Source organism: Clarias gariepinus, chromosome 3 (genome assembly GCF_024256425.1).
Source record: "Clarias gariepinus isolate MV-2021 ecotype Netherlands chromosome 3, CGAR_prim_01v2, whole genome shotgun sequence".
NCBI classification, from domain to species: Eukaryota; Metazoa; Chordata; class Actinopteri; order Siluriformes; family Clariidae; genus Clarias; species Clarias gariepinus.
This window is the reverse complement of record NC_071102.1, coordinates 31,684,556-31,710,043: the sequence shown is the minus strand read 5'-3', so window position 1 is coordinate 31,710,043 and position 25,488 is coordinate 31,684,556. Positions and strand designations below refer to the sequence as shown.

General features: G+C 34.2%; 1 protein-coding gene across 1 annotated transcript; it reads left to right on the top strand.

Annotated features, from left to right (window-relative positions):
• The first annotated feature begins 236 nt into the window (after positions 1–236).
• Positions 237–19,292, top strand: slc39a4 (solute carrier family 39 member 4). The gene is made up of 12 exons (XM_053491413.1): positions 237–519; positions 2,927–3,190; positions 5,976–6,183; positions 7,023–7,249; positions 8,365–8,536; positions 9,539–9,711; positions 10,776–10,934; positions 12,156–12,251; positions 13,335–13,395; positions 13,549–13,701; positions 15,393–15,580; positions 16,488–19,292. Exons 1-12 carry the CDS (start codon positions 322–324, stop codon positions 16,614–16,616), a joined length of 2,028 nt encoding a protein of 675 aa, XP_053347388.1. The 5' UTR covers positions 237–321; the 3' UTR covers positions 16,617–19,292.
• The last annotated feature ends 6,196 nt before the right edge of the window (positions 19,293–25,488 follow it).

Here is a 25,488-nt window from a genome sequence, read left to right as displayed (position 1 = left end):
TGTAAAGAGCGTCATTGACTCTTTTGGATAGATGAGAGAGCATGAGTGTTGTTTGTGAGGTTAATTAGACCAGGACAAATTCTTTCCCTCTTTTAAAGGCGTAGTGGAGTGCGAGGCATCAGGGGACCAATCAGGTGTGAGCTAAACCCGAGGCAGAAACCTGTCTGTGAGAAGCCTTCACCTGTACATACAGGAGTACAAACTCAAACAGCGGACAAGTGCCGCGGTCCCCACCTGCCACCTGACCCTTCTCTAAACCTGCCTCAGAGTTTGGAGGGAAAAAAGAAAAAAAAATAAATTAAAAAAACAAAGTGAGCAGCCATGCTAAGCGTGAGGGTTTTTAAATTGTTATTTTGCCTCGCTTTGCTCGGGGTTTGTCGAGCCGCTCCGGAGGACGTGTACATCAAGGTGGTTGGCTTGCTGTCTCCAGGGGAAGAGTACCTGAGCGAAACCGCGCTTCACTCCTTTTTCAAACTTCTGGAGAAACGTGTGCAGTGTGCCGATGTGTCGTGTGAAAAGGTACGTCTCTTTTTTTTCGCTTCGCGCTTCAGCGCACTTTTAAGGGGTCGAGGTCCAAACACACGCCCGGTCAGGTACCGTGTGCTACACTTTCCCTTCGGCTAACACTAAACACGCGGAGTGTTTTATTCAAACACACACATTTATATTTCACTTTGAAAGTCCTGGGGTAACTTATTTTACTGTGTTTAAACTGAATAAATATATCAAGCAGTGTCCTTTACCCCCTTTAAGTTTCTGAAACAGAATAAGAGTTCATTCACCAGAAGGTTTAAACCTAACGCTTAAATTAAAATTGTGTAACTTAAGAAGTTGCTTTAGGCCTAAGAAATTGCTTTGCCATGGGCTATTATTGGCCAAAACAAGGAAGAAAAACATATAAAGGAAAAGCAAAGCCGTAAGAAATTTGGTCTAATCCAGTAAAAAAAAAAAAAAAATGTATACAGTAAAATTTACTAACCATACAATCTTTTAAGTAAGATTTAAAATAAAATAAATAAATAAAATAGATTAGCTCTTATTCAAGATTTGAGTGCTTGTTCAAAAGCACAAAAAGCATAAAAGTTTATAACTTTGAAATGGCTGTTCAGGATTGATTTTAAGTCTTGGGTCTTTATTTTAGTAGCTAAATCCTTAATAAGAAGTAAATTCAATCATTTAAAGTCATTTAAAGTGTATTTCAGAAAAAAAGATGTGTGTGTTTACTTATATTTAAATCCTAAATAAAAAGTAAATTCAATAATTTAAAGTCCATTAAAATGTATTTCAGAGGAAAAAGGAAATGTGTTTACTTACAGTAAGTAAAAAAGACCAGGAAGTTTTTTTTATGAAACAAATGAGAAGAATTATTACTATAGAGTGTGTACTATTTTTAATATAATGTTTGACTTTAAGTTTGTCTCATTTTTTGTTACACCAGTTTTGTTGTTGTTTTTTATATAATTTTTTTTTAAATTGAAATCTCATTTTCTGTTTCCCGACTGGAAATTGTTTCATTTAAGGGACAAAGCATTCATAACTCAGGTATATGAGCTTATATAAATGTATTCTAAGGGGAAAACATATTGTTATATTAATTATTATTATTATTATTATTATTATTATTAATATTGTTGTTATTATTGTTTTATAATTATTCAGTTAAAAAGTAAATAGAAATAGTTTACTACAAGCTGTATTTGACAAATCCTTACATATGTGAGTTTATTGCTGTAAACACTAAAATTACCTTATAATGTTACAGTGTGACTGATATTTATATATTTATTTATTTATTTATTAGGGCCCAAGCACTATGACATCAGCACAATGACAAGTTGACTATGACATCATCGCCATCGCTCTGATATTGCTGATGTCAAAGGCCCTTTTTGTTCTTTTAAGGATTATCATTAGGGCCAAAGCACTATGACATCGGCATTATGATGTCATAGTGACTATGACATCATCACCTTGCTATGACATAGTTGATGTCTCATAGTACAGATATTATAGTATGCATGGGCCCTATTATTCTTTTAAGGATTATTATATATTTTATTTATTTATGTTGAAAGAGCAACTACATTAATCTATTTATTCATTTTCAATCATCTGGGCCTTTTTGGAGATTTAATATTCTGTGAAAATAAATTAGGAACAATATTTCGAAGAAAAGTAATCATTACAAACAACTCTTACAATGCATAATCAGAAACTATTTTCTCGTCATAATGTTATTTTTATTTATTTATTTTTAAATCAGGCATTGGCTGATCTAAAAAAAAATCAGCAGGATTAATAAATGATCTGTTCTTTTTTTCTAACCCTTAATAATTTTAATTCATTCATTTGTTTGTTTGTTTGTTTGTTTATTATTTTAAATCCTACCCCAAAGCATTTACAGCTTGTGTCTGCTTGGATTGCTTGGTTTAAGAAAAGCCTTTCAAGGGACCTCACAAAGCTGGATCAGAACTGCTGAGATCGGAAATACTAATAAAATATAACTTGTTAAATAAAACTTTTCTTGTTCAATGTATAATTCTATATGTGATGTCCAAAAATGTACAGTGACAGAGTTCATTAAATTAATAATAAGAAAAATAACGATTTTAAGATATTGACTATTGGAAGATACCACTTTTCTTTTAAGTAAACTTATTGGCATTATAAAAAGTTCCTCTATACTCATAACAAAACCACCATTGTATGATTCCCACAGTCAGTCTCATTGATTCTGATGGTATTCTTTGTTTAAATCTGACCTTTGAAAAGGCTTCAGTACAGATCACTATCTGTGTAGATCATTGTATAGTGACCAAGCCAAGCACAGTATTATGATACAGATTCTTAGTGACCTCATGGGTAATTTAGTTTTTCATTCTCTCTTTGTGCCTGTGTGTGTGTCTATGTGTGTTTGTGTGTGTAGTGCCTGTTGGAGGAGAGTGTTGGGCAGCTGGTGAGTAACTACACCAGCTCCAGTGGTATCCAGGTGGAGGAGTTCTTCAGGTTGGCTGCTGGCTGCACTCTGCTGCTTAGCTCCCCCTTAAACATCTGTAAGGCAATCACAGAGGGACGCTGGGAACAGGAAACGAACCACTTTACCCACATGATGTTGAACCACAGTGAGCACAGTCTGGAGTTGCTCTTACATAATATCACAAAACATTATCAACCTGAACATCACAATGAGGTAAATATTAGAGGTAAAATAATAAATCTATTTAATGCCATTATTACGTAAAATGGAAAGTGCAGTTCACAAACTAAAAACCTTTTCTCTCTAAAGCATTTTGTTACTGCTACAGGAAGTCAAACTGCAACTACAAGGGAAAAAATCATGCAAATGCCTATGTTTCTTTTTGCACATGCCTCATAGGGCAATAAAATATTGGATTGGCCTACTATACATCCCTATTCTTTTTAGAAAAAAAAAAAAAAAACATTACATACATAACAAACAACCTAACAATTTTCTATTTGTTTTTAAACACGATAACATGAAAGTTCATAATATCTCTTGCTGATTCTTGGAGCTCAGTGACACACAGGAGTGGTGTTGAATTTTCTATCTAGCTCAACGATGTCTCTTGATAGAGTCTTGTATGGATTATCAAGGATTGGATATGACATCACTGCCACACTGATTTGTTGGTTTGCAAGCTCATTACAAATTTAGTTTTGTCAAAAGGCTTGCTTCAGATCTTTTTTGCATTTTGCAGTACATTCATTCCAAACATTAATTCCTTGACATTTTTGATAATTTCTTGCTACAAAGCCAACACATGTTTGGCCCAATATCAGCCAAATTTTTTATGATGTGACCATTACTCTGAAAACACTTACTGTTTATTGTCAGGCCACCCAGTTTTAGATCTTTGCAGCATGATTTTATTAACTTTAATGTGTCATCACAAATGGAAATCCCTTCCGTATGGTTGAATTGCTCAGTTTAAGGTGCTGTATCTTTGAGTGACCCAATAGATTTTCAATGGCTGTGAACTGAGCTGCTATTGAACAAACAGCGAAGCTCTTGACAATGCACCTGAGATGGCCATGCGCTTCCCTGCTTGTGTTAATGTTGTAATGTTCTAGTTGGAGTCTCATTTGCTGTGAGGGATTTCACAATGGATTTGTTTATGGTCTGTAATGACTTGTGTTCCTAATACACTGTACCTCTGTCTTTCCCAAGAATGTATGACTCAGTGTGGGCATCCAGGATGTGAACACCACTGTTAGGGTCTCACATTTAATTGGAACATGTTTTTTTAGTCTCTGACAATGCTCTTGATACAGTGGACGAGTATTGCAGATGTAACAATGTCATTTCAGACTTTATGGCTATTGACTTGGTCACATTGTAATACTTAAGTGTACTTGAGCAGCACAAATTAATGCTTTGATCTCATTGAGGTCTTTATCCTTCAAGCAACATAATGGTTCACAGACAGTGCTATGGTGTGTGGTGAACTTTGAAACATAGTTCTGGAGTCCTTCCTGGAGTGTGTCCAAACATTTCCTTGAGATTTCATGTAGTGTTGAGTTCATTCCAGATAATAAATGTAACAATCCACTATAGGGGCCTAGAATGTCATAAGGAAGTTGGAGTCTTGTTTAAAACCAGTCCTTGAATCTACAATTATACTGTCTGTTTGTCAGTCTGATTTTGTCACGCCTTTTATATGAGGTTTATATCTACCTCAATCAACTTTGCCATATTTAAAACCTGAAGGCCACTTTTTGCTAGAGTCATTCTATCAGTAGACAACCGGTCCAGAAGAAGGTTGGGAACAGCATTGCATTGCATGTGGATCCAGTGTCTACCATGCATGGTACTGAACATTCATCTTGTGCTGTGATTGTTTCCCTAAGTAGCCAAATCACCAAACTGTCTGTTTTGTTCTTTTGTTGCACACTTTCTTCTTCTGAGATTTGTGTTAAAAGTGACAACATGCTGCAAAATGTTTCGTCTTGCCACAGATCTTTTGTACAACAGATTTTAATTAATTTATTTATTTTTACCACCATTGTTTATTTTTAGTCTTGTAAAATTTATATCCAGTTTATCCAGTTTCCTAGTTTCCTATAACCAGGAAACTACTTGACTTTTTTTCTCAATAGTCTGGCATGCATAGAATCTTCTGTAATTCCATCCATTGTACTGTCCCTGATTATATTCTCTAGAGGCAAAAATAAAAAACTGCTAGATAATTTTCATGGTCTGGCCAAACAAGTCTTACTATTCACCAGAACAGAAATTATTTCAGATGCTCTTGACACTAGAGAATGTAAATGATCTTCTAGGCAATTCAAGTCCTTGTTTCTTTGCCAAGGACAGAACCTAAAATGCCTTCTTGTTTTTTGGAGTTGAGTTTGGTAACAATGAATTATCAAAACAGAGCCAGATTGATACATAACTGGTAATGCCTATGACTGGTGGGTCATAAATCTGTGTCATTCCAATTGTGTAGCAGCAGACATTTTGTGTTGGTCGTGTTGGTAGTGTTGGTAGGTAAAGCTGTAAATAATAGTACATTAATGTTTTGTAAATTAATGTTTTGTCTTAATATACCATTAGTAATGGGTTGAAGAAAACAGTGGTATGAGTATAGCAGACACTTCTGAATCTTTCTTATAAACCTGACACACTACACACGTCATCCATGGTTTGATCTGGTTGACAAAAGAACTTTTTTTACTTGGCAGATTCATTACATGACAATCTTGTCAGGAACACCCAGGTATGTGGAAAAACTAACCAAACTAAGAACAGTCACGCCCTGCAAAGTAATTGACAATTACCCCCTTTGGTTAAGCATATTGAGAAAATAAAGATTCTAGACAGAAAATAATAGACGTAGCAGAGCACTGGCACATATTATTATTTGTTCACCCTGAAGTATAGAGTTTATCCCTTAACATATTCTGATAATATAAATGATTCCCAACACAGTTGCAAATGTTAATTACTTCTGCAGCACTGCGTTACTCTGACGGACATCCTAAAAGAGAGCGAAGTGAATGTGTCTGATGGAGATCCTCACGCTGACCTCGATACTGTGTTTGGTGTTATACTCTACCATGTTTTACTTGGAGACTGCATCACCACTTACAGCCTTCCTACAGAAGACTTCTTCCTAAATTATATATTCGACCACTTTGGCCCAGACAACATCACTGTTCAAGGTATGACCACTTCATGCTAATCATAACAGCAAAGCAACCTGTCGTTGTCACGAACGATGCAGATCTTATTCATAATGACATCATCGGCCAGTAATTGTTATTAGTAAAATTACAAATTTATTTGGAACTTTATGCTTTTACAAATTATAAAAGTCATGAATACAAAGCATATATTAATTAATGTTGACCTGTACAATTAAATAGTAATAAGTCTTATCATAAGATACTTATTATAAGATTTTTCTTTACAAAACTAACCTAACAGTAAATACCATCAAATTATATATGAAAAAGTGTAATAATTGAAAAAATATATATTGTTTAATGTTTTAGTATAAGCTAATAATATACAGTATGATGATATAATTTTTTTTTTATTAGTGTAACCTTATTTGGTATAAACAATTATATGTAAATGCAAATGCATAAATTAAATAATGTAAATTTTTTATTAAGTCCAAAGAATTTATTTAGCTTTTTATGGTTTAAAAAAATGGAAATTATGAATTAAAAGCTTGTAAGTATTACAGATTAATTAAAGAATATAGAACATAATGAAAAAAATATTATTATTTAAAATTATTATTGAATAGTTGTTTTTGTTCTTAATAATCATAGTAATAACAACAATAATAATAAAAATAAATTTGTGTTAAAAAAATTGTGTTACATACATGACGAAATTGCCTTTGGATGATTTGAAACCTTTTCAGCTCACAATTTTACAAAATCCAATCATTTTGGTCCCCAAAAAGTGAAATTTCATAGACATATCTTTGCATACCAGATTAATATGCACTGTGACCTAGTGCTTTGTTTTAAACTGTACATCTTTACAGCCCTCGACAGGTTGATGAAAGCTCTGAACCTGGGAGAGAATAAGGCCAATGACCATGCGCATAACCATGCCCATGAGCATGAGCATGACCATGAGCATGACCATGAGCATGACCATGACCACAGCCACGAGGACCATAATGAAGATATGAGATTCGTTCAGCATGATGAAGAGGCCCATGGGCAGAGTCACGATGAGCCTCAGGCTTACAGCAACAGCTGGGACACGGTAATTACTGAGCCACTGGAGTAATTATGTCCAGGGTCGTTCAGCTCCATCGATGTTGCCTCTTAGTCTTGGCATGTCAGCGTCAGTCATTACACGGCCAGCTGAAGCCCTGGCAAAACATGCACCCTGATCAAGCTGCTTTGCTTTGGCTGATCCAAACCCTAAATGTTGCTATTATAAGAGCAATCGTCCAGCTGCGCGCAGATCGAGTGCAAGTGGCCAATGATAAAGTGCTTTCAGAGCATGTGCCATTGGCTACGTGTGGTCACATGGGAAATTTATGTACATGACAGAAATATAAATGAAGTGCATTTTGTTGAGGGCGAAGAAAACATTATTTAGTGGCGTGCCAGTTTCCAGTCTGGCTGTGTAAGATATTATGCTCGGGGTCCTGACACGGCGTGTCGGTGGCTGATCGGTGCAGATGGATATTGAGACACGTGTTGCAAGATGATAGCAGTTCATCTGAATACTCAATTTCATCTGTCACAGTTTAAGCATGTTAAATGAAGACACACATGCAATCTTCCAACCAGTTTATGATGAGTACTTAAAAATCTGCATAATGTTTCGTCTAATTTCGGAAATATGTTATTTGCTGTGTGTGTAAACAGCACTCAGTGGCATCGTGTTTACAGAGTTGTAATCTCGCTCTGTGTGATTATCGTCTTATGGAATTGCATCATGTAGGACACTGCCATCTATTTTGTACTAATGTTTTTCTCATTTACTTTAATATCAGATTTATATGCTTATTTACTTTTTAATATTTAATCCTGAATATTTATAATCATTTATAAAGTCTTGTTTATTGCATTTTCTTTTCTAATGCCACTTTTAAACATGTGTTAGTTTGTAACATTCACTCTTTGGGTGTTTTTAAATTCAAGCACTTCAGTGTAATTCATGACTCTTTCATTTTATTGTGTTATATAAAATTCTAAATTTTCATAGAGTTTCAACTTCAAAAATGTGATTTTATCATTATTACTTTGTTTAATCATAACACTTTATAAAGTACAAAATAAGTAAAGATAATAATGGATATTATTATTTCTATAATCATTTTTTTATGTATTTTTTTAAAAAATGTGCTTGCACAACTTTGCGTACAGGTCTGTTTCCGTGCTGAGGAGTTGTTAAAGATCTACCAGATGAACAGCTCGGGACTGGACAGATATCAGTTCACTCGGTTGAGCCCAGCTTTAATCCAGCAGCTTCTTAGTAAAGCCTGCGCTGAGACCAAACCTGAGACAATTGTGACTGACTCCCTCAGCACCCTAGAGCGTAAGTCTGTCCTCCTTCGATCCCTTTAAAGATAATTTTGGTTGAACATTTAACAAAGAGACATAATAATATTGGAATCATATCAATATCTAGAATACTATTGTTAAAAAAAAATGACCTAGCTAATTCCTAAATTGAACCCATAATCCAAACCAAATTGTTGATTCATTTTCTGTAACAGCATGTCCTGAAGTCTTTTGGCCCTTCTATAACATAGCAATTGTATTTTATTTGTCAAAAAATTGCTTATCATAATTGGAATCCAGTTATGGATACCTTCAGTGTTCAAGTGAGTTCTTGTCCATAGTGTTGCATCTAAATGTACAAAGCTACAGTATATGCATAGACTTTACAGTAGTTGCATGGAGTTTGCATGTTCTGCCTGTGCTTGGTGGGTTTCCTCTGGGTGCTCTGGTTTCCTCCCAGGGTCGTGGGATGGCCTCCAGTCCCCCCACGACCCTGCGAACCTGTACACAGGATAATCATATCGTATCTCACTGCACTTTATGGACATTGCTCACACCCGACATTTATGGTCTATTTATGTACATCATACATTTGACCATTCATGCACATTTGCACTCGCCCTGGACATTTCTGGTCATTTATATTAATTAAATTTTGCACACTTTTGCACATTGCACATTTTTTATATTTTTCATAATTGTACAGGCATTATTGTCTATATTTTGTACAGCTAACTTTTAAAATATTTTTATCCTTGTTTTATATTCTCTTGTTCTATTTTTCTCTGCAGCAAGTTATGCTATATTTTATTCCTATTCCATTCCCTAATTTATTTCATCTTAATAATTTTGAATTTTTTAAGGTCAGAGCGGCCGTATAAGCATTTCACTGCATATCGTACTGTGTATGTGACAAATAAAATTTTAATTTAAATTTGATTTGGGGACGATAAAAAATGAGGGAGAATTTTAGATGCTTTCCTTTAAACTTTATTGATTTCAAAGAATTCAAAGATGAAATGCTTCCTCTCTGCAGGATACATCTATGCTACCCTTGCTAACACGGTGATCTGTCTGGTGGCCATGTTTGGGATCGTGGTGCTGCTGTGTACATCCTGCAGCGGCGTGTTCCAACTCTGTATCCAGTTCTGTATCAGTCTCGCTGTGGGCTCACTGACAGGTGACGCGCTGCTTCACCTCCTCCCCACGGTGAGAGAGCCAGAGGGCATTATTGATTTGTACAGTTTTACAATGTGTGACATTTATTTGACATTCAGTAATTGTACAATATGTGTAACTTAGACCTAAAAAGTACAGTAGGTACATTTTATTATATTACTGAAATGAGCAAAATGACACAAGTTTTTTGTCCATGTCTTGATGATAATAAATCTATAAATATAAATATTAATGAACAGTTTCTTTTATATTTATGATGCATTATTAATGTTTGGAATTCTGCCTGTGTGACAGTTTAAGTTAGTTCACCATAGGTATTACTATTGTATAAGAACATTAAGTGCGTGCAAAAAATCTCATAAAATGTATCACATATCATTAAAACAATTTCCTTTGTAATTTTTCTTCAACACTGTACCTACAGTATGTGCATGCAAAAATGATCAGACTGCACCCAAACTTACAATTACAGTAAACTGGTGGAGACAGTGTTAATGACATGCTGGATGTGTAGCAATGACCACCTTATTAGAGCTTGAGCCCTAAAGCACCAGCTCGCTCAATCCCAACCAAATGCCTGCTCCGTCTTAACATTAATACGTTCCTGTAACAAAAAAAAACAAAAAAAACATCTAAGCTCCACACGAGTGCTGCTCAACCGCTTCCCACCTAAGAGCTCAGCCTGATCGCTCTCGTCCATTTCACTGCAGGAGAATTGTTCACTGGGCCCATATGAGATTTCCTACCTCTTATTTCCCTGGGGCGGCCTCTCCCAGCAATAATGCCTCCGCAGCTTCATCCGTCCTGATGCTTGTCATAAGAACATAACAGGCAACCTGTCACACAGTGTCAACAGCATGAGTGAGAAATAACAGGATTATGGCAGGAAAAAGGAGCAGAGTCTAATTGAACGGAAGGATGAAATTGCTTTTCAGGGCTTTTGGGGAGAATCAGGAGAAAATACAGATTTTTGGTTAGAGGTAATAGTGCCGTCAGTAGAGTTATGATGAGATGATGATGTGTTTTGTCTGTGTGTGTGTGTGTGTGTGTGTGTGTGTGTGTGTGTGTGTGTGTGTGTGTGTGTGTGTGTGCAGTTTTTGGGACTACATGTGCACAGCGATGGAGAGAGTGAACATGCAAATGAGTCTATGTACACCTTCAAACTGCTGTTGGTTTTGGGAGGAATTTATTTTTTCTACCTGATGGAGACAATCTTTTCAATCATCACTAACAAACACTCTCATCATCATGACGTAAGTTGCTAGTTGTAAGGTCTATTTAATTCATAGCCTATAGTTCACAAAATGTCTAAGAAGCAGTATTTTAAATGCTGAACAGATATAGAAAATGGAGGCAGCTCTAGAAAGTCTTGCCATGCTGTCTATCACTATAAGAAGTTTTGAGGTGTGTGGTAAGAAATTACAAGAAGCTGATCTGACAGCATGGTGAGGTCATGTGTGCTTATGTACAGTATATACACATTAACTTCTCATTGCTTCATATTAAATGACATTAAGTGTTGTAGTTAAAATTAAAGAAATGGAAACAAATGTTTTATTATGACAGGTTGCAAAGTGCCTAAAGATATAATTTATCTACAACAGTAAGAATGGGAATCACCAGGGACCACCTGATACGATATCACGATATCTCTGTGCCAATTCAATTAGTATTTTGTATTCTGATTCTTTAAATATCACAATCCCTATCTGCTGTTTGTATATATGTTCATATATATATATATATATATATATATATATAAGTATGAACCTTGTTAAAATGGGAATGGTTGGTGATATTAACTTCCTGTTTGTGGCACATTAGTATATGTGAGGGGGGGAAACCTTTTCAAGATGGGTGGTGACCATGGTGGCTATTTTGAAGTCGGCCATTTTGGATCCAACTTTATTCTTTCATGAGTTATTTACATATTGATGGCCCGCTCTCTCTCTCTCTCTCTCTCTCTCTCTCTATATATATATATATATATATATATATATATATATATATATATATATTATATTTTTTTAATCCCCCATCTCTAATTATAACATTGCTTGTTTATGTAACAACCAAAGCAGATAAAATTTATTAAACTAAATTTATTGCGACATCATGTAATTTATACAAGTTACCTTTCGCCTCTACAGTTAAAGTAAATTTAGTAATAAATGTTCTTTAAAATATATATATTTTTTTAAATAAGTTTTTTTTCCAGAAGTGTGTATACGTTTTTTCTTTTTGGCATACCCTGTACATGACATGTACTCTATACACAATATTTAGGCCACTCTCTTTTTGTAAAGCCTCGCCTTCATGTAGGATTATCAAGTGGCAATTTATTCATGTAGTTAAATCCCTAGATTTGAAGCTTGACCAGATATCCGGGTTGAAATAGGCTGATCTGGCTGCCTGCCACTGTCATAAAAAAATGACAAGCCTTTCCCCCCATCGTTGCTGTGTTTTTGCTTCAGGAAGAAAATGAGCCACACCACTGTGACCATGGCAAGGTCCTGCAGATGTACCAGAAAGAGAAAAAGAACCAACTCTCCACATCACAAGCAGATCTGGTAAGACATTCACTCTGCACTGCTTCATTAAAAGGAAATTTGAGACAGGACACTTTTGGGCCAGAGAGAAGGGGACAAACTGAATCGGTGAAATCCCAGAGAAAAGGGAAAACAAGTGGGATTGCTGAATATTGTTTACTTATCATAGGTACAAAATAAAACATAATTAACTTACTCAAGGTAAAAGAAGTAATTCACTGAAATAAAAATGATTTTACGTTTTATTAGCTGACATCATGGCAGTTCTTTTTAATGACATACTGGCTGATGTGGCCCAGGATACACTAGTTTAAAATGTAATATAAGTGAGAAACTATTAAATTGATGGATCTGGTGTAGTGGACTCCTGTCTGCAGTTTCATAAACAGGATTGCATGGTAAAACCAGAGTGTGTGTGTGTGTGTGTGTGTGTGTGTGTGTGTGTGTGTGTGTGTGTGTGTGTGTGTGTGTGTGTGTGTGTGTGTGTGTGTGTGTGTGTGTGTAAGATAGAGAGAAAGAGATAGAGAGGGAGAGGGTTGAATGCAGTTTAGGGAAACTCGTCTGAAGGCAAACCGCCATACCTGCCAAATTAATACATGAGATAACTATGCAGATTAAATCCTAATATGCAAGTTAATGACGTACAGTAATAGTTTGTCAAAGTAATTTTTTTCTCTTGTTTTACCTTAGGAGGTCAGGACTAAGTACCCAATACAAGTACAGTTAATGAAAACTCCCATAAATTTCACATAAATATATTTTTACAGGAACCTTCACCATATAAATGATAATATATTATTTTTTTAATCTATTTATTTTCAGCCTTCAACTATGTGGTGTATAGTTGTTATTACTTTCATAGAATATAACCTTCTGATTTGAGTCAACAGCTTTGTGGAATATAACAATCCATTGTTGTTCCAAAGAAGGCATCAGTTAGACTGAATGTTTCAACTCATTGTGCTGTGATTCACTCACAGTGTGTCCTTTTCTTCAGTAATTACGCTCCTTGGGTTCAAGACCTTTTTCCTTTGGCAGCCATCCTGTTAAGTGAATAACAGTCTTGTTGTCTCAGTAAGACATGTGGTATTTCTTTGCGTGCAGGTAGATGGGGAGAAAAAGTTCTTTGCAGAAGCAGAAGCAGAAGCAACCCCTCGCACAAGAGGTAATGCTCCAGTGCTGCATCATCCTGAGTTAAGCTTTTCTGCCAGGCGGTCACACAGATAATTAATTATATGTCAACTGTTTTATTGTAGAAATGGGCAGGGCTGCATAGTTTATAGCACGTGGCTCACTTTTTTTCTCTCTTCCCATTCAGAGCAGCGGGTGCTTCCATACATGATTACAATTGGCGACGGCATTCATAACTTTGCAGACGGCCTGGCCATCGGTGCCGCCTTTTCTCTGTCCTGGCGCTCAGGTTTGGCTACTTCTCTGGCTGTGCTCTGCCATGAACTGCCACATGAGCTGGGTGAGATGAACATTTCCAGTCTAGTTGTAGATTTACTCAAGAAAACCTAAATAATTAGAGCCAGGCATTAAAGCAATGAGTCCCAGATTCAGCTTATTTCGAACAGCAAGAAGAGCTGAGGTACTGTACAGGACTTTAACTGGATAGAAGTATAAATCAGAGATGGGTGTAATGGAGATAACGATAATGATACTGTACAATTCCAAACTTTATGAAAACATTTTTCTATTTTATTCATTGTAAAATGCATTCCTAAGTAAATATTGGCTAATTTGCTGATTTAGTCTCTTTAGTGTATCCGATATTTAAAATGTTGTTATTTAAAACACACAATAAACTAACTCTTACTACAGGGACTTTAGGTTTTCCAGTTTCTCTGTAACATGACATAATAATTGGCACCAATGGAAGAAGTAGCGATGATCTATTTCCTTAATCCCAGTGCTTATTTATAGCTCTTTATAAATATCATCAGTACAAACACAGTAAATAATATCTGTGCTCAATAAACAAATATTATTAGCAGTGTAATGTGCACTGCAGGTGGCGACTACACGATATGACTGAGAGTTTAATTAGAAGGTCAGTTGCTCTTTTCCACATAAATCTGAATATATCCGGCTGTGCCTCATACACAGTGATTCAATCTTTTGCTCATTTCTTTTTTTCAAATTGGTTTTCAAACAGAGCAGACTGTGTATCACAGGACGTTTCTCATTTAAAATGATGCTGGAGCACGTCCTACTGTTTTTCATATTTAGCTGAATCCTAGAGGATGAGCTGCCATGAGGGATAAGCAGGTGGAGAAAAAGTACAGCACATCACGATTTTAGTGAAAGTATGCAGTTATGTCAAAATATAACTTGATTAAAAAGTATACTTACTTGACAGTTGTGTGGTAAGTGCACCTTTTCTCATGACTTTATTGATAATACTGATCCAAACCCATCCTCGTCACTTTCATACATTTAAATGAATATATTTTTCTAAGCTCCGAATCCATTACCTAATGAATAAAAAAAAAAACATAGTGTGCTTTTAATAAAAAATAGTCAACAGTCGAAAAGGTTTTATTCCTCTTACACTACAGCCGCTGTAATCATTCATTCACATGCCCCTTTTTCTCTCTTGCATCACTAAGACAAAAAATTGCAGCTTGTCATTTTACCAAAGAAATGAAAAAAAAACAGCCCTTAAAACTTGCCTAAGACTGTTTAAAAGTACCGACGCTGGAGACATCTTACATACAAGTTAAATTAATGCCTCCTTACTGAAAACTGTGTAAAGCTATACAAGTTGCTGTGTAAGTTCTGTTTATGGAAGGATACTAGTTATGGCTGCTTTAAATAAGATCTAGTACCTAGTACCATTGTCAGAGCTGGTGTTGTCAAAAAATTATGAAGGTTTTGACCACATATGTAATACAAGTCATTACTGCTTAAGACAATATAGCACAATGTTGTAGTTTCCATTTTTTGAATTAAATTATTTGGATTTTAATTGAAGTTACGATGGAAAGAAGCTTTAGGACAAAAGCATAAAAAAATTTGCTCTTATTAACTATTGAAATTGTAAGGAGTGAAAATAAATACATGCACTATCTGAGCTTAATGTTAATAATAAGGCTAAACAGAATTTAAATGTTGCTGTCAATTGTCTTAGCATCTAACTGTATTTGCTGCTGTGTGCAGGTGATTTTGCTGTGCTGCTGCACTGCGGCCTGTCGTTAAAGAAAGCTCTGATGCTAAACGTAGGCAGCGCTCTGACCTCCTTTATCGGCCTCTACATCGCTCTCTCAGTCTCCACCGACTCTACAGCCCAAGAGTGGATAGCAGCAGTCACAGCAGGCCTCTTTCTCTATGTAGGACTGGCAGATATGGTATGTATAGTACATGGTGTCAAATCCGACAAAGTGAAATTTTTGCACATGCTTATTTTTTATGAAATTATGAAACCATGACATTTAATTTAAATCGATTACATGTGTGTGAAAATGTTGAGAATTTCAAATGTTTTGACTTATTTTTCCTTGCTAAATATTTAGGTTGTACACTGAAATATGTTTTTTTTTTTACTATTAAATAAACATAAAATTCTTTATTTTTACAAATTACGGTATATCCAGATCACTAGCTGTATTTGGGTTATATGCTGTCTCTGTACGTTATCTTTTATAGCACAGCGACTGGTTCTAAGTTTTATTTCCCTTTTGAATTTCTCCTTTTTCACAAAATTGCATAACATTGTTTTACTCTTTTTACTTGATTTGAGATTCAAGTTATCGTTCATGTTCTGAGTGCATGAGCAGAAATTTTTAACAAATATTTTATAATAATAACAATGCACATAAATGATTAATATAATCATTCTATTCTCAGTTATAAACATTATATTATATTTTATTCAGAATAAAATTTTGCATTTCAACACCAAACGTCAGAAAAATAAAACATACATTAATGGTAATTTGAAAATTATTTCAGTGACATGTTTCAAAAAATCCTATGGGATTTTCTCTTCTATTTTAAACCTTTTTTTTCTTTGACCCACATCTATGGTATGATGTATGATATGTTGAGCCTCAAGCATAATGCATCATATTCATGGTTTTAAAAATAGACTACCTTACATAAGCAAGCAGAGTAAGTACAATTTTACAGTAATCCATCATCCTGTCAGTATAATACCAGTCATTCTATTAATGTACAACTTCATGAAATATGGTTACTAAATAAACCAGACACTCAGTAAAGCACTGCTGCATCTCTGTTTCCTCTCATCTGCAGCTTCCTTCTATGATCCACGTGGACAGCAAGAGGCCATGGGTTATATTTCTGCTACAGAACCTGGGCTTGCTCACTGGCTGGGGCATCCTACTGCTGCTGTCTTTTTACGAGGACAAGATAGGCTTCTAGAAAACTCCTTTTCTTAACCCTTTATTTTATGCCTCGTTTGTAATTCACATTAGTTGAATCTGAATGGTGACCTGCTTTTAAAAAGTCCAAAACAGATTTTAGATATCAGAGCATAGATAAAAGTTTTGTTAAATTTGTTGAATTACAATTTTAGAGAAATACATATAAGCCAATTGGAATTTAACTAAAATATTATCAGACCTGATAGCACAAAAAGAAATACAAAAATATATAAAATAATATAAAAAATAACAAAAACAAACTAAAATACAAAAACTAGAAAATAACTTTTTTGGATATAGACCTAGTCCTCAAATAAATTGCTTGTTTAATGTCCCTCACAAACACTGAGTTGTTTCCCCATGACCTACATCTCAGCACAGGAAACGCATACATCACAGCCATACATGCATATTAAACATTCTTTTACCCTCACTGTTCTGGAAAGGCTTTCAAACTTTTTCGGATTTTTGATATTTGATCATTAAGCCACAAGAGCATTAGGAAGGTTAGGAGGCCCCGGGTTCAGTGTTCCAGTTCATCCCAAAAGTGTTCACTGGGTTTGAGGTCAGGACTTGAGTTGTTCCTCAAAATTTTGAAAACTATGTGTTCCTGTGCCTTGCATTGTGAAAATTTGGGGGTTTTATGTTCCATTGCAGGTAAATTGTAATGCTACAGCCTAAAGTGACATTCGAAACAGTTTGGAGAACTCCAACACACTCAGGTGTCCACAAAATCTTGGCAAGTGTATAATTATCTAGTGTTTTCCTAGTAATACATATGTTAGGTGAGGGTTTTTATTATTATTATTATTATTATTATTATTATTATTATTACAAACTTCAAAACATCCTTTTTTTTATTTTGCAATGTCAAAGCAATGGCATTTTTTTTTCAATGATAAAAATGTGGTCAAATCAAAGTCTCATTAATGTTAGATGTGAGAAAATGAGCAAAGGTTAGAAAGATATCAGTGAGTCAGCAGCAATACATTGTCAAAAAAAATAAATGCTTGAGAAAGAGTCAAATAGAGAAAAAAATATGAACAGGCTTGTCCTTCTGCTCTTCTGATATCATTTATAGTAGCAGGAGACTTAAGTATTTCAATTCAATTCAATTTTTCTTTTTTACCGTCACTTTCGGCTTGCTCATCGGAGACTATCTTATCATTTTAATTCATACAAATTTTGCACATCTCATACAAATTTCCATTCTTTTCTTTCAATTGTATAAAGCTGCTTTGCCACAATAACAATTGTTAAAAGCACTATACAAATAGAAATTGAATTGAATTGATTATTTCTGTCTTTTGCCAAGTCATGTGAGGCCATGGATAACCTCCCGTATAACCGATCGTACCGTTTTTGTGGAATGGGATTATTTGAGTTGATGCAGAATTCAAAATGCTATGCTAATGTTACCTTTAACGTAGTTTATTCAATTACTAGCTAAACAACTAACTCTTACTGGTTTTTACTTGTGCTTTATTTAAATATCATTTGTTTAATTTGTTTGGCTATTGAGCTCATATGTCAACAATTTTTCTGCAAAAATACATCCACTCTCTCCTTAATATTAGATAATTTACATTGTAAATCTGTGACAAAACTGACATATATTCCAGATACATGTCAATTGGCTAGTTGGCTTTTTCCCCTTTTATTGGGGGTCTGAAGTTAAAATGTAAAATGTCTACACAAATTTTGTAAAGGTTTGCAGATCTGCATTTAGTATTTGAGCTATTTCATGCTTTTATATTTGTACTATTTGGGTTAAAACTGGAAGGTAGACATTTGGTGTCACATTTTCTTCATCATCAATGTTTTCTTCTGCACTAAAAAAGCTACTTTATTAAGTACACCTACTTTGTTTAAATTCACTGGCCATTTTATCAGGTACACTCTGTTATTACCATGTTTACCCTGATATTGATGCTGTATTAAATACATTAATAATAGAAAAACCGAGCACACACACCACAGTGTAAATAGCAAGACATAAGCAACATTTGGAAAATAAACAAGTGAACTGTGTAGTCATGGTTTAACCTGACAGAATGGCCAAAAAGTTTAAACAATGGTAGATGTATATTGTATTTTCTGAAGTTTGTAGATTGCATTTTTAAGTATGATACTTCAAATGTCTAACTGATAGTAATGCTGTTGTATACACTACCAGTCAAAAGTATGGACACCGGTCAAAAGTTTGGACTCAACTTCGTATTTATGTTCTACATTATACGTCAATGCTGCATTTTAAAAACTTTTAAATAAAATATATGGCATTAGGTAATTAAATAAAAACAACAACAGCAACAGCAAGACACGAAGGCCAGCTGTTCTGGAAAAGTTCTTGCAAGAACAGTGTTAAGTGCATTTGCAAAACTTATTAAGCACCATGTTAAAACTGAAAGCAAGACATGAGATTATTGCATATTTTGGATTGCATATTGTAAAAAGAAACAAAAATCAGAAAAGACCATGAAATTAGATGCATCCGAACTTTTGACTGCTAGTGTATGTTTTTTTTCCTGATATAAAAACAATCATGCATTGCTAATGGAAAGTTTTTAAACTAATCTTAAAATGGATTGAATTCTGTTTTTGTTAATTCAACATGCAAGACTCCACAATGACAACATAAAAATAGGTGTTTGAAGTCTTTTGTTAATGTATTTTTTTTTTTTTAACTGAAATATCCTATTTATATTTAGACCCATCAATCAATTAAAGCTTTTTTGGCAGCAATGACAGCCTCAAGTCTGCTTCTCCATGATGCTAAAAGTTTCTTTTGAAAGTTTTCTCCACACTTCTTGTCAGAGTTCATGCTTATCCAGGTTGGGTGGGTTCAGTATTGATGCTCTTTTAGTTCAGGTTCACCTAAATCAGGTCATTAATTTGGATCCATTTTAAGATGAGTCTGAAAACTTTCCATTGGCACTGTATGGATATGTGTAACATTTAGCCCCTTAGCAAAATATTTAACAAGGCAAAACTGCTGTTTTTTTAAAATGTAGCAAATATATATGTATGAAAGATGTTTTTTTAGACAACTGAAAATAAATATAAATTGATTTTAATAATTCATCTGGCTTCTATTTTATTTATTAAGCTTTTTATTTGTTGTTTTGAAAAAGCTGGCTTTATTTTCAGAATACCTGTACTTTGTGTATAAATTATTATGTCTATATGTTGTTGTTGTTTTGTAGACCTAAGAGATCTAAGCAGTTAGTTACCAGATTTGGTAATTGTTTAGAGAACCAAAACCTAGTGATCTGAGAAGTTTTTTTAGTATCCCTAGAAGTAATATCATGGATATTTTTAAAGAATTTTTTTTTAACTGAGCTCTTAACCTTATATGCTCAATCTCTTAAGGAGTGCCTGTTGATCATGTATACTGCCTGCTGTTATCAGGTTTAACGGGTCACTTGCTTCTGACAGTGTTGCACTGACTTTTACACTTTGAGACATGAGTGATATCCAGGCTTAAATCATGGAGATGGTAGCATGGAGTTTACTGTAGACAGCACTTTAATTAAGATACAACTACAGGATAAGGAAAAATCACCTTTAAAAAAAGTGGATTGACATCAATCCAGATCCAACAATCATTATAATCATAATACAGAAATATAATTTGTTTATACATGTTCACACTATCTAAAATTTTTACAAGATGCTTTTTGTATCCTTCTGTGACTGGCGGAGCTGGTGAGACAGTTACTGAACTAACGGGTGAAATTTGTTTTAAATTCTACCAGGTACTACTGTATGAGGCCAAATGGTGAAGAAAATAAACCATGTTGGACAGTCCTGAGAAACCGAGACTATATTTCCTCTTACAATATTCCTCAATAGAATATTAGCTAACTTCGAGGGTTCTGGGGTTAAATCCCAAATAGCCCAAAAGTTTTGGACTATGTGCTGTAGGGCGTTGAATCCCTTGTTCTATACACAACATGATGCCCCTGTTAGACATAGTGCCCCTGTTAGAGATTTGGGATTCAGCCTTGCGTGATAGATGCTGGTTAGCTTTGTTTGCGTAAACAACACTGACGGTTTAGAGGCAAGACTTAGAAGCAATTGCTAAGAAGATAAAAAGCAGATAAGGGGTTGTTTAAGATGACATAACAATATCAGATATATTTTCTTGCTGATAGTGCTTCCTTGAATGTGAGTTTTGGCAGGTAGCAGTTCTCTCCTCTTTTCAGTACGTACTTTCACCTATGCTGGCTACCAACCATTAGTGATTGTTAAACTACTCGTGACATCGATTGATACAGTAAGTCCCTAACATACAAACGAGTTCAATTTCAAGAACACATTCATGAATTTGTTCATAAGTACTGTTGTGTTTTATATCACTACTAGTGGAATGCCTCTCATCTAGGGCTGAAACGATTTTTCCAGTAACTCGGTGGTTAAGACATTGGACTATGGTTTGGAAGATCCCAGGTTCAAACCCCGCAACCATCAAGTTGCCACTGTTGGGCCCTTGAGCAAGGCCCTTAACCCTCAACTGCTCAGATGTATAATGAGATAACAAAAAATAAATAAATGTACGTCGCTCTGGATAAGAGCATCTGCCAAATATGTAAATGTAATTCGATTACGAAAAATCTTCTGCCTTAAAGCTTCTTTTAATGAATTTTAAAAGCTTGTTTACGTCACCCAAAAAAGCGGAAGGAGACGAAACAGTTAGCTGTGTATTTATTTTATTGAGCGTTCTGTTGCGGGCTGCAAAATAGAAGGGAGCGATAAAAATATCAGCAAGCCAAGAGATGAAAAAAACAGCAAGAGAAAACGACAAAAATTGTCAGTAGAGGCTTATGTTATGCCTGAGCTGTAGGTTTTTAAACTTTTAGTTCTGAAAGTTAAGTTGCACAACTTTGTGTTTTTTTTATTATCATTTATTTTTATGTCTGTTATGCGCTAAAATGCCCTCCTGCCACAGATTCACGGAAAATTAAGACACGTAATACAAATTCTTATATAATGTTTATTTTGTGGCACATTTATTTTGCAGGGGTTTGTCATGTAATAAATAAATGTTTACACTAAATAAATATTGTTTATGATAAAAAAGTACACAAAACAATTTTTATTACAAAATAAGCAATATAAGAATATAGGCCTACATGTTGTATATGAAAAAAATATATAATTTATATATTTTTTCCCTATACAACATGTCTATACAACATGTTGTATATGAAAAAAATATATAATTTATATATTTTTTCCCTATACAACATGTCTTATCTATATAGCTTATTTCATAATCAAATTAGTTTGGTGCAATTTGTAATTTGTAAATCATAAACCTATAAATGTATGTTCTAATATAATATTTGATAGAGATTATTTTGGGGGGGTTAATCTGCGGCAGGGAGGCATTTTAGCCCATTACAATGTGCCTTAGTTTTTTTGATACTTAGTCATTTGAAATACCTTTTTTTTACCTTTTTTTTTTGTGAAAAAAGGATTTAAAATAAGAATGTATGGCACTGTTATGCACTTACTTCATCTCAGTCAACTTTAAGCTTCCCTTGTATTGTGAATAATGACAATGATTATTTTTAATAAAATGCTGTATGCATTTACAAAATAAAAGTAAATTTTTCTTTAAAAAAATAATCTTTGTTTCTCTTATATATTTTACATTGCTGTTTAATTAAGCAAAATTAAGTTTTATCCGATTATTTGATTAATTTTGGTAGAATACTCAATTACTAATAGCTACAGCCCTACTCTCACTCTCCTTGTTTGCACTGTATAATAAGCAATATCACAGGCAGTTGTGCTGTTGTGTTGAATACCAGTACGACTGTGATGTGGGTATAACCCTGAAAGTGCAGCCCAAATGCTGACATTCAGCACAACAGCACTACCCCAAATTTTATATTGCTTTTATACAACAGTTCCAAAAACATTATTTATTATAAACATATTATGATTTATTTATTTAACCAGTTATTTTGCTCCACACATATTGCTCCTCATCTAATGGTAAATATTATAGTTTTGTCTAAATTTTTTTTTACTATTTTTTCCTTATTCCACTTTAAAATATCAGCTCCGTTACTTTCCAGGTCTCCTGAAAATCCAAAATATCAGTAAATGGAAAGATGGTGCACTATGTAGGGTTTAATCTATTGACAGTCACCAATTAGTGCCCTTGATCATTGGAATTGGAATTCAGCCTTGTGTTAGGAGCTCAAGTTAGTTTTGTAGCCGTAAATAAAAGAACAAGGATGGTTCAGATATGATTTGGAACGACATAGATAGAAGTCATTATTATACTGAGGAGAGAGATAAAGGTTTATACTGACCTACTTTTACATAGTTAAATGTCCGAGTGCTGTTACCACCCATCATTTACCACCATTGCCATGGTTCTTGGTTAGGACTGACTGTTGTATAATGATGTTTATCAGCTATAACTGCTTGCTCTACATCATTCGAGGTCACCCTAACCTTACACTCTTTAGCTCAGCGGTGGTATGACAAAGTGATGATAATGCAACGTGCTTGCATCTAGCTATTCACACAGGGTTGTAAATTCATTAGAAAACACTCTAATATAGATGTTGACCTGATTAAGCCAGCCACACAATTCTAAGAAGTATTACTATGCAGTTCCTGGATGCCTCAACTGTTAGAAAATCTTAGCCATTAGCCACTGGTATCAGAGAAAGAAATGTTTGCGAACTCCTTTTTTGAACTGTGTGAGATACATAATTACTTTGCTCATACTAAAACTTCAATCTGGCACAGAAATATTGTACAACATTTAACACACATATAACCATAAGCCTTACTGAAACCTGGATTTGGGAATTTAACATTTCATATCGTCAAGATTTCAAACACTAAACATAGAGCTCATGTCATATTTTTTTTCATGTTTCGGTCATCAAAACGTTTTTCTTTATGTAACTATTCCTTTCCTTTACCTAACCATGTCTTGCCTCTTGTTAAAAAGCATTAGGTAATACCTAATTAGCTATAATATTATCATCATGCAAGGAGGCCATGTTAGATTGCAAAGTTCACCTTTGACAATCTTATTACCGGCTATAAACCTCCAGCCTTCTCCATTGATATCTTCTGTTCATCACAGATGCAGATAAGAATAAAACAGATCTTAAATCACCAAATCAGCAGAATAAATTTCTTGACCTGGACTTCTCAATATATATGATCTGGATAAATGTAGGACAGTTGGGTCTAACTTACTGCATTATACATAGAAACACACTGACATGTTAACGAGACCGACTGTATGTAAAAGATAATATAAGAATAGTGATTTTTATTTTCCTTTATTTACACAGGTACTTAAAAAAAAAGCTATATCAATGTGTCAGTTACACAATATTAATGAAAATAACACATCTGGACACATCTAACTCTATGGATTTCCTGATTTTTATTTCTGTCCACATTGTAAAACAATGCTAAAAGCGTCCAAAATATACAACAATCTCCTTTGAACAGTTGATATTGAGATGTGTCTGCTATTTATGCTTTGTAAAGTATTTATAACGGCTTTAACCTAAGACAGTGGAGGTAAGTTTGGATCTGGCTTGGTTGTTTTGATTTTTTAATTATCTAATGCCATACAGTATGTTATTTTATAGCTATACAGTAAGTAGAACAAAAAGAAGTGTTCTAGAATGAATAAAATAAATCCAAACTTGAGTCCAAACCTTTGGATGGTACTGTAATAACAATAAAGTTAAGAATCTTTTAAGGGCCTTTCATATATTAAATATGATTTTTTTTTATGCAAATTAATTTAAAAATATTCCGATTTTTTATGAAAAAAACATTATAGCATCTCCAAAAATATATTTACATGAAATAGATATAAATAAAGAAATGACCTATTCGTTCATTTTATTCATTGCCTATACTGCTTTATCCAGGGTTGTGAGGGTAGACTTAGGGCAAGAGTTGAGGCCTTGACCAATGATTGGAGTGGCAATTCATCAGAGGTAGTAATTTAGTAAGTAATTTTAAGTTAAATTTTTATAATGAATTCAATAAAAAACTGTAATTGAGGGTAAAAACCAATATTTATAAGGCAAATAATTTTGCCTTAAAATAAGAAAAAAAAAAGCAATTCAACCACAACAGAGTAAAATTCACACACATTGACTGTGGAATTTTTTCCTCCAGAAATGTAAAATGACAGAAAAATCATCCATTCTTCTATTAAAGCAGAAAAAAGAAAAGGAAAAAAATTATACCTTTCCTTTTAAAGCTTTTGCTTCCATCTTACATATAGGTCTCTCTCTCTCTTTCTTCTTGCCTTATATATTTATAAATGTATATTAATCCCTAAATATAAAATATTGCATGCAATATAATCGTTTTAAAGGACATCTGGAAAACTCCTGTATGATTTGCTACTCTGAAAATACACTTGTTGGCAAATTGCTCTTAAAACTGCACTTACAGTGGGGCAAAACGTATTTGGTCAGCCACAAATTGTGCAAGTTTTCCCACTGAAAAAGATGAGAGGCCTGTAATTTTTATCATAGGTATACATCAACTATAGGAGACAAAATAAGAAAAAAATCCATTTGAAAATCACATTGTAGGATTTTTACAGAATTTATTGCAAATTATGGTGGAAAATAAGTATTTGGTCAATAACAAAATTTTATCTCAATACTTTGTTATATACTCTTTGTTGGCAGAGGTCAGAGGTCAAATGTTTTTGTAAGTCTTTACAAGGTTTTTTACAGACTGTTGCTGGTATTTTGGCCCATTCCTCCATGCAGATCCCCTCTAGAGTAGTGATGTTTTGGGGATGTTGCTGGGCAACACAAACTCCCTCCAAAGATTTTCTATGTAAAAATCTT